The sequence below is a fragment of the Muscardinus avellanarius genome, assembly GCF_963383645.1.
Source record: "Muscardinus avellanarius genome assembly, chromosome: 2".
Taxonomy (NCBI): domain Eukaryota; kingdom Metazoa; phylum Chordata; class Mammalia; order Rodentia; family Gliridae; genus Muscardinus; species Muscardinus avellanarius.
The window spans coordinates 965,777-975,857 of NC_137787.1; the positions used below are offsets into that span (position 1 = coordinate 965,777).

Here is a 10,081-nt window from a genome sequence, read left to right on the forward strand (position 1 = left end):
GCCAGCTGCTTCTGAGATGCCGACCCCTGGTCTCACCCCCCCTGACTTGCCACACTGCCCCCTCCTGCAGGGGTCTGCAGGTGGCAGGCCTAGTCCTACCACAGGCCTCTGAGTGGCCAAGTGCTGCCCGGCAGCCAGGACGGGGCCGCGTCTCCTTGGCTAGCAGCCTTGTCCCTCCTCTCTCTGCTGGGCTCCCTGCTCTATCCTGCAGGCCCAGAGGAGCCCAGACCTTGCTCCCCAGGGTCCCACTCAAGCACCACTTCCCAGTGCTGTCCACTCTGAGAGCAGGCCCCGCACTCCAGCCATACCGAGTTTAGAGGCATTTGCCACTGACCAGAGGCCACCGGGGTCTGGTATGAGCTGAGGCCTGGGGAGAGCCGAGTCCCCAGGTTGCTGCAGTGAAACCCATGCTGGGCTGGGCAGCCTGGTGGATGAGGACCTGAGCGGCCGCATCCCCAGGCCTCAGAGTCCTGTGCGCTCCGGGTGGATGGCATGGCTGCGTCTTCTGGAGACTTGCGAGACGACCCTGAGACTGTGCAAGGGGCTGGGGAAACCGGAGAAGCCCTTGGAGCCAGCGTTGCGGCCCCAGCCCAGCAAAGGGAATGCGCTGCCGGACCTGTGGCCAAGGCCATAGTCAGGACTGGACTGTCCAGGACTGCAGAGGTCCAGTCCTCAGCAGCAGGTCCATCTCCCCTGCAGGCCAGAGTCCTCGGAGACAGAGGCTGTGGCTGGGGGCTGCAGAGGTTGACACGTGTCTAGATGCTGGGCGGGGCAGCTGTGCTCCCACCAAGCCCAGTGGAAAGGCCCAGCGGGGTCTGAAGATGCACGCCGCTGCCAGCTCACAGAGGCATTGAAGTAGACCCCCGTCCCGCGGCTACGGCCCTCGGAGGGTTTCCAGGAGCCGGGTAGCGAGTGGTTCAGCCTGTGGGTCTGACTCGGGTGCAGCTCTGGGGTCTGAGGCCACGCTGGTGGCTGTGGGGTGGTGTCCTCATGATGCCTGCGTGGGGCGGTGTGCACGCTGGCTGTCTGCGCATGCTCTGAGCCTGAGCACCCTCTGCACACAGCCACAGGGCCAAGGGTCGCGGGGGCGGCTCCCGCTGCCTGTCCCGGCTTGCACAGTTCTGAGCAGGGAGGTGGCGGGTGGGCAGGGTGCCCGGGCAGGTGCGGAGGGCCGGCGGGGCGAGGCTTTCAGCAGGCGAGGCGGGGCTACGCAGCAGCTTCCCCCAGAACCCGACAGCTCCGCTCCCAGGCCAGGTGGGTGCTGGCTCCCTTCAGGAAGGCTGGGTGGGGGGCCACAAGGGGGAAGCGGGACTCACCCCAGGCTCCTGCCCCTCAGCGGACACAGGTGGCCGAGGGGAGAAGTTGGCAGGTGCTGCCCAGGCCTGGCCCGAGGCTCTTAATCTTCAGACTGCGTAGAGAGGCCACAGCCCCATGGGGGCGTCCAGGCAGCCTCCATCTGTGTGGCCTTTGTTTTCTGAGCTATGAGGACATCTGTGTCCCCTCAGCCTGGCAGGGAGGCCGCGTCAGAGAAGGCCTGATTCATGGAAACCCTGCCCCCTGGCCTGGGATGGGGCGGGGGACGTGCTCTGACCATGACCTGCTGCTCTGTCTTGGGCCTAGGGGAGGAGACCGTGACCAGGCCCAGCCTTCCTCCCTGGGCGGCCCTGGTGACATTCCTAATTGCCGTTGACTGCGTCGATGCCACTTCAAAGCTTGGCCCCCGTTCAGCTATTTAACCCGTGGCACTGAGCCTTCACTCTGGAATTCTGCTGTGTGGGAGCCTAGCCCCGCCTGGGCAGGTGCCTCCTCCGCCGTCCACACCAGCCTGCGGAGCGGTGCCCGTGGCTGCGCAGCCATGGCCGTGCAGGTGCCCCTGTGGCACCACTACCTGCAGGCCATCCGCTCGCGGGCGGCGCCTCGCGCCCAGGACTTCCAGCGCGCGGAGGACGTGCTGCTCACGGTGCTGGAGCGCGTGCACGCCCTGGACCCCCGCTTCCTTGTGGACTACTCCAGCGACCTGGAGGCCTTCCAGTTCTCCCTACGCTCCTCCGAGGACCCGCTGGATGTGGAGGTGCCCCTGCGGGTGGACGCTGAGGCCCTCCTGGTGGAGGAGCTGGGGGCCGCCGAGCCGGGGCCTGGCCCTGTGCTCTGCCGCCTGGGAGTCCCCAGAGGAGGGGCTGGCCTGGAGCAGTGGACGGCGGAGGACGTCTTCAGCCCCTCCTCGGAAGGCGACCCCCAGTGCTGTGGCCACATCGTGCCTGGCAAGGTCCTGCGCGTCCTCAAGGACCTGCTGGTGGCCGCTATTGTGCACTGCAAACACCACAGCCTGATCACACCAGGTACTGCACAGCCGCTCTGCCAGTGCGTGTGCACCAGGACCGTGCTTACCCAGTGTCTGCGTGAAGTGTGTGCATGCGCAAGGCTGTGTCCAGGGGCACGGGTGGCGACTGCGAGCACGAGGAGGTGCTCTCAGAGTTCCCTGTGCACGTGTGCAGTGGCGCTGCCAGTGTGCGTGTCGGGGCGGTGGGTGAGAGACCGCCTGTGTCCTCCTAGCCCGCGCCCGCCACGAGAGCGAAGTCTGAGCTCACGTGACCTGTGCTCGCGCCGTGCTTTGGGGCCCTCTGACCAGCGTGCGCTTCTGCTTGACTTGCCCCACAGACTCCTCATCGGGCGCGGGGCTGCCAGTTCTGTGACGGCTGCTCATGGTGCGACAGGCTGTGTGCATGTATGTGTGCAGGCGTGAATGCCTGCGGGTGTGCCTACCAATACATGTGAGTACACACACAGAATGCACTGTGCGTGTGTGCAGGGGTGTGTGTATGTGTGTGCACGTGTGTGCAGAATGAGCATGCCTGTGGGTGTGCCTCTGAGAACATGTAAGTGCACACATAGAATGCATGTGTGCATGCATATGCAGGGCTGTGTGCACGTGTGTGTGCACGTGCCGGGTGAGAAGTCTGCGGGTGTGCCTCTGAGTTCATGTGTGCACACATGAATGTGCTTGTGTGTGGTGTATGTGCACGGGCACGGGCATGCTAGTGTCTTCCAATCATGGCTGAGTGCTCCTTGGAGTCCCGGCAAAGCCGGCTCTGAGGCGGGTGCTTTGGCGCGCACGGGTGACTGGCAGGTCTCCTGGCTGCTGTCTTACTGATGTGGTCTGAGCCTGGGGATCGGGGCTTCTGCAGGACAGAGGCAGTGGGCTTCCCTAGCAGGGTGGCTGGGAGGAGGCCCGCGGCCCGCACAGGAGCCAGGACAGCGGGCCCCTGAGTGGCGCAGCCTCTGGGGTGAGTGTGGGTCAGGCCTCCCTCACCGGGACCGGGATGGTGTCCTGCTTTTCCCGGAGGGCTGGAGTGGGGGCTCCCTGGTCCTCACATGCTCTGTGAGGTCAGCAAGGGCGGCCATTCTGCCTCGCAAGGAACAGTGGCCGCCAGCGTGTGGAGTCCCGTTGTGGCAGTACCTCCAGGTCCTCGGCCACCTCGGCCGGCAGGACCGCCACCTCCTCTGGGGCTCCCAGTGGGCTCTGGGGAAGGGGCCACAAAGCTCGCAGCTGGGCGCTGGCCTGTGAGCTAGGCAGTGGGACCTAGAAGGCCCCTGGGCTCCCGGATGGACGCGAGCATCAGAAGGCAGCCTCCTGGGCCAGTCCCTCCCCACCCTGTCTGGTGGGTGTCCTAGGCAGGGGACTGACCTCTGTGGTGACCAGAGACTGTCATTAGGTGTCTGTCCCCGTGCTCTCTGGCCCTCGGGCCTCTTATCTGGTCATCTCCTGAACCCTCTAATTGCCATGGCGGTGTGGGGGACGTTTCCACCTTCCTGCCTGACCCACCGCGGTGTCTGCCCTGTCCTACACCTGCAGCCCCAGGTTGGGGGGACAGACCACTTGATGGGGGAGTGTGGGAGGCTCTACGGGGCTCTGGGGTTGTCCACCCCAGGACAATTGGAGCCTCAGCCCTCCTCAGAGCCTGCCCAGGTCCACGGGCTGAGAAGCAGACCCTGCCCGTGCTGTACAGGGAGAGGTGGCCACCGCTTCCTGACACCTGTCTCACCAGGGCAGCAGCGCGGGCAGCAGAGTTCAGTCCACCCCCTGCTGGGAACCGGTGAGACCAGCTCAGGCTGAGCAGCCATGGGGCCGGGTGGGGCTGGCCACCTGCCAAGCTGCCACCTCAAGTACAGAATGTGTGACCCCCAGAGGGGGAGGAGCCGAGCCGCCCGAGTGGCTGCGGGTGGCGGCACCTCCAACACAGACCTCCTGTCACTGAGGGGGCGGCCCCGCAAGACGTGGGGTGCTGAGGGGCCACGTGAGGTGGGTGGGCTCCTCCCTGAGGGCCCCGGGCAAGGGGTGGTGGAGGCCTTTCCCTCTCCAAGGCTCCTGGGGGGTCTTTCCTTTAGCAGTGGCCTCTGCTGGCCTCTGCCCTGGGAGGGTGGGGTGGCTGGTCCTCCTGGGTGGGTGGTGTGGGCACCCCGCTCTCGCTTTTTTTGGCACTAATTTGTTTTGGCCTACCATCTCTGCCTGCCCCCTGACCCAGGCTCCCCTAGGGGCCCAGAGTCTCTCTGTGTCAGGGAAGTGGCCCTGGGCTGAGTGGGGTGAGGTCCAGGAAGCAGGAAGCAGGGAGTCTCCTGGTCAGAAGGTGCTGTCACGGGCTGCAGGGTGGCCGGCTCGTGGGCAAGGACTTGGAGGTGCAGACTCTGGGCCTCGTTACGCAGAATGCCCAGGCCAGCCCATGGTCAGCCCTCTGGGCCTGTCGCCCAAGCCAGCGCCTCCTCCCTGGGCCCCCAAGGCCTTCCCTGACTGCGAGTCTTCTCTCCCATGAACCCAAACCTGGGGCCCGGCTTGTCCTTCGCTGCCCAGACCCTCCTGGGTGGGAGGACCAGCGTGCATGTGTCCAGTAGCCTCCAGACCCGAGTCTGCCATGGAGGGGCTCTTGGGCAGGAAAAGAGAGGCAGCTTTGGACTGGAGAGGCCCAGCCTGGGCTTCCAGCTGTTCCAGGATGTCATGTCCATCTCTGCTGCTGGACACAGGCTGACCGGAGAGCAGTGTTGACCCCGAGGTGTCATGCCCTGGCAGCTGAAGGCTGTCCTCTGCAGATTCATCAGCCTGTGGGGGTTTGGGGGCCTAAGAGCACCCCTGCGGCTTTCCTGAAGATTGATGAGCCCTGGGGAGATGCCCGGCTTTGTGTGGGCAGCCGTGTAGACAAGTCCTCAGGGTCCTCCGGTGAAGGGCTGCGATCGGAGCCACCCAGGGCCTGCTCGGGGCCAGGTGGGGTAGGGGGCTTCCGGCGGTCCTTCTTCAAGCTGCGGGGCCTGGGCAGAGCCCGGTGTGCGGAGGTCAGCAGGCTGTGCAGGCAGGGGTGGAGGGAGGCTGCTGGCACCATGGTGCTGAGATCGCCAAGCTACAGAAAGCGCCAAGCAGCTTCGTAGAGCAGGCACGGACCCTCTTGCTTGGCCATAGTTCCTGGAGGGACAGAGGTGTCCAGTGGAGGGAGGGGCAGCCACCACAGGCTGGGCGCAGGCAAGGACAGCAACGAGGGCTGCTGGCCTGACCGTGGGTCTTTGCAGGTGCGCTGAGCGCGGCCAGCCTGACGGAGGGGCAGCTCCACCTGTCCTTGCTGGTGTCCAGTGGCTGGAGGAAGATCCGCTTCAATGTTGTGCCCGTGGTGAGGAGGAAGCAAGGTGTGCCCGCCCTGCGGGGGGTCCCGCTGGTGCCTGGGTTCCCCGAGGGCACCTGGAAGAGGATCACGGGCCATGGGGTGGACCTGGTACCGGCCAACGCCCAGCACTGGAGGTAGACAAACTTTCTCCCCGCCCCCAGCCAGGAGCTGCTGCGGGCCCTGCCCTCCTGGGTGGCCTTCTGCTTCCCGCTGTTCTTGGGGAATTCGGGACAGCAGGTGTGCAGAGCAGGGGGAGGTGGCCGGGGCATCTGGCTGTGACAAGGGATGGGCAGAGTGGGAGGCAGGACCCTTTGTCACGCCTCCAGCCACCTCTGCTCAGGGCGGACAGTGGCGGGAGGATGTGTCCAGGCTGCTGCAGGTCCCCACAGAGCGTGGAGTCCAGTGGACCAGCAGGGGGCCTGCGGACATCTGCCATCTGGGCCGTCCCTTGAGGAAGCCCCTCCTGAGGGGTTTAGCCAGACACCCGCTCTGCTGGTCCTGGCCTCAGCAACCCTCCTGGGCCCCTAGCCTCTGTCCCCTGGTGCCTGTGACCTCAGTGAGGACCCTTGGCATTGGTTTGGTGTCTGTGAAAGAGAGGGAGGGGCAGAGGCTGAGCCTCTGTGAAGCCCCGCACTGCAGGCCAGGAACCGAGCCCCTCCACACCTGGCCCTGCTACCTACATGCGTGTGCAAGAGCGTGGTGGTCTGGTTGGGCGACTCGCCCAGTGGCCACAGGCCTGAAGGTGACACAGTCCGAGGGCTCAGCATAACCCTGTGTGCCTCCCACCCCATCCCAGCTGACCCCTGTGCACAGAGCCGGGCTGTGGCTTCTTGAGTGACGCCTGTCTGCCAGGGAAGACGAGGGGGCTGGGCTGAGCAGAGTTTATTCCTGCAAATCCATGAGTGCCCGGCCCTCCACAGAGCCGGGGCTGGGGTGGGTGGAGACTCCTAGTGGCCCTTCTGCCCTTTGGCTGATCTAGCAAGCACACGGTGGGCACCTCTGGTGTGCTGGGGGCCTGGGGCGGGGAATCCTGACTGGTCAGCTGTTCCCTGGCTGCCGTGGAGGTGGGCTTGGGCTTCTCAGGTCTCTGGGTGGAGCAGACACCCCCAGGGCCCAGGCACCTTCCTTTCTACACAGGGACTGGATGGTCAGAGACTTCCCGCATTCTTCCTCGCCTTGCCTGGGGGGGTCTGTGGAATCAGGTGTTCATGTGGAGTGGCCCCTGCGTCAGCTCCTGAGAAGGGTGGGTGGAGCCAGAGGGCCCTGGGTCAGGCTGCAGCCCAGTGTGTCTGCTGTCGTGGCCGGAGCCCTCCCTGGGGCTCAGGGGCCTCCGATGTTGGAGTAGGAGAAGCTGAGGTTTTTCTTTCTGGTGATAAACTGGGTGCCAGCACCTGGAGAACTCCAGGCCTGACAGTGTGTCTGGGCCTCCAGGACCTCCACTGCCCACCTGCTCGCCCGACTGCTTGGTGCACTGGGAACCCTCCAGGGCCACCGCCTGGACAGCCTCTCCATCCTCGACCGCGTGAACCAGGAGAGCTGGCGAGATGGCGGCCAGAGCCCCGGCCTGAGTTTTGAGCACCTGAAGGTACGCACAGGAGGGCTATGGGGGGGGTCCTGCATGCCCCGCCCCTCCGGAGTCTGACCAGGGCCCGGCAGGGCCAGCCTGTGTCCTTCACGCCAGCCCCACTGTGCAGCTTAGAGGGAGCGCATGTCCAGAGGAACCCTGGTTCCGTGGAAGCCAGGCCATGGCTCCTGGGGTGCCTGGCAGAGTGGCTGTGGGGCACAGTAGCACAGCAGGCCGCCTTGCCATCCCTCAGCAGGTGGCCTCAGATGCTGCTGGGTCCGGCCTCTGGTCGGTGCACAGGGTGGGCCTTCCCCAGCTGGTCTTGTCCCCGTGCCTGTGAACATTTCCCAGGGGATCCCTCTAAGTAGAACTAGCCCAGGACGCCATGGGCGCCTCTGCTGCCCCCTGAGTGCTAGCCTTGGGCAGACTGTTCCACAGGACTTTATAACCGGCCAGCACTGAGGAGGTCAAGGAAGGGCAGAGCCAGGGGCTGACCACCCCAGCCCACAAGGCAGGGAGGGAGGTGGGGGCTGCGGCAGGCCAGCCCCTCCTTGGAGTAAGCTCCACAGGTAAGGGCCCTCTGCTTGGCTCAGTTGTTGAGGGACAAGTGTCTGACCTGTCTCAGACAACAGCTCTGCTGAGGGTCCCCATGTGACCTTCAGACACTCTGTCCTCTCAGGCCCCTGCCTGAGGTGGGCTGCATGGTGGCTCCTGGTCCCCAAATGGGGCTCAGAGGTGCTGGGGGCTGGTGGAAGGAGAGCGGCGGAGGACACAGCAGTGCGGTCGAGGGGCAGGACTGGAGGACAAGGTACAGGAGGAGGGCATCATGGTCACAGTACACAGGATGCAGGATGCAGGAGGATGGGGAGCACTGCCATGGTGCACAGGACAAAGGATGCAGGAGGATGGGGAGCACTTGCATGGTGAACAGGACAAAGGATGCAGGAGGATGGGGAGCACTGCCATGGTGCACAGGAAGGGGGACCCTTTTGCCTAGGCTACGGGGGAGGCAGGAGCTCAGTGGTGCGGCCTGAGTAGTCCCGGGGATGGAGAAAGCCCCTGAGGTCCAGCATAGGAACAGAAAGAGGGGCCAAGGGGGACGAAGGGACACAGAGGGTCCTGAGCCTCAGGGCCCCCAGGCTGGGGCAGGTGGGAGGGCCCACGGGGCTCAGGCAGAGGGAGGGGGTAGCGCAGGCTGGGTGCCGGGCTGGGGGGTGACAGGTGTGAGGACTGTCCCCAGATGGCGCTGCTGTGGGCCTCGGTGCTCTTCCCTGCGCCCGAGGACTGGGACGAGCTGCAGGGGGCCGTGTACCGCCCGCTGGTGGTCCTGCTGTGCTGTCTGGCCACCAGGAACCTGCCGCACTTCCTCCACCCTGAGCACAACTTGCTGCGGGCTGACGGTCTGGACCTCAACGCCATCTACCAGCGTGTGGAGCGCTTCGCCAGCCAGCCCGAGGCATCCCTGCGCATTCACGTCACCCACCTGGGCCCCAGCCCCCCACCACGCATCGACAATGGGGTCAAGGCGCTCCTGCAGCTGCCCGCCAGCGACTGCACCTACTGGACCACCGCCTACTTCGACGTCCTACTGGACAAGGTAGATGCAGCTGGCCAAGGGGCCTGGGCAGGCTCAGGGTGCCCAGGGCGGGCCAGAGCCCAGGCACAGCAGCCTGTCCACTCTTGGTCAGCGTGTCTGAGGCCGCCCCATTTCTCACAGAACTGCTCCCCCAACCCACACGTGGGAAGTGCTCAGAGCCCCGCCTGCCGCCCCGGGTTCAGGGCTTGGGATTCCTCAGCCATGGCCCTGGGGACAGACCTCCTCGGGCTTGCTATTGGGAGGTGCTGACTGCTCCAGCAGCTGCCTTTCCCTCTGTGGAGCCCACTTCACTCCTGCCCCCTCAAAGACTGGCCCTGCTCTCACCTCAAGAGCAAGCACTGCCCTGTCCTGTGGCAGCGAGGCTGGGCGGCCTCTTCCTTTCAGCAGAGACTCCTGCACCCAGGCCCACTGCCGCACCTCCTTTGGGAACTGTCACCCCCCTGCAGGCAGGCGGGTGGGCCGCTCCAGGCCTGTAGCAGACTGTGCTGGGAGGGCGAGGGGTGGGCCAGGGCATAGCCCAGCACCTCTGTGTTGGTTGGATGGGCCTCCTTTATGACGGTCTGTCCAAGGACACCCACACGGGAGGGGCGCGGGGCTGCCTCCTGGGGATGGCAGTCTAGGCGGCCAGCTAGAAGCAGGATGTCCAGGGCCAGGGAGCCCCGTGGTGCTTGTGACCGGCGACACCAGGACCCAGTGTCCTGGTGACCCTCTGTCCCCGCCCTGCCTGCAGTTCCAGGTCTTCAACATCCAAGATAAGGACCGAATCTCGGCCATGCAGAGCATCTTCCGGAAGACCAAGACGCTGGGCCAAGAGGAGAGCTGAGCTGGGCCCTGTTCTCCTGGGACACTTGGAGCGGGGTGGGCCTCTCTTTGAGGAGGTGGTGGAGGGACTCTGTCCCCAGGGGCCCCTCAGACGGCCCAGGGGATGGCCATGAGCATGGAGAGCTGGGTAGTGCAGGCTCCAGCACAGCCGCGGGGTCCACAGGCCGCGGGCCTGCCATGGGGGCAAAGGTACTTCACGGAAGAGCGTTGGTGCACTAAGTCTGGAAAACCAAGCATGTGTGTGGGCCTGGAGCCCCGGGCTGCCTCTGCCTGCACGGCACGCTGCTTCTTGGTGATGAAATATTATCGCCTACCTGGTTTTGAGTAAATTAACTCTCCAGTATGCACAGCAGAGAAGGTCTCACTCTATCTAAGTGTAAATATGGAAACCTGGGAGTAAAAGAGACGCGTGTGCGGACCATCTCAAGCCTCTCCGTCCTCCGCGAACGACCC

The 10,081-nt window shown here is 65.1% G+C and overlaps 1 protein-coding gene across 1 annotated transcript; it reads left to right on the top strand.

Moving 5' to 3' along the window:
• Positions 1 to 1,855: 1,855 nt before the first annotated feature.
• On the top strand, positions 1,856 to 9,629 carry MAB21L4 (mab-21 like 4; the record flags this gene model as incomplete). The annotated part of the gene is made up of 5 exons (XM_080689551.1): positions 1,856 to 2,339; positions 5,554 to 5,779; positions 7,077 to 7,230; positions 8,450 to 8,806; positions 9,537 to 9,629. The coding sequence occupies 5 exons, from the start codon at positions 1,856 to 1,858 to the stop codon at positions 9,627 to 9,629; spliced, it is 1,314 nt and encodes a 437-aa protein (XP_080545677.1).
• Between the last annotated feature and the right edge of the window lie 452 nt (positions 9,630 to 10,081).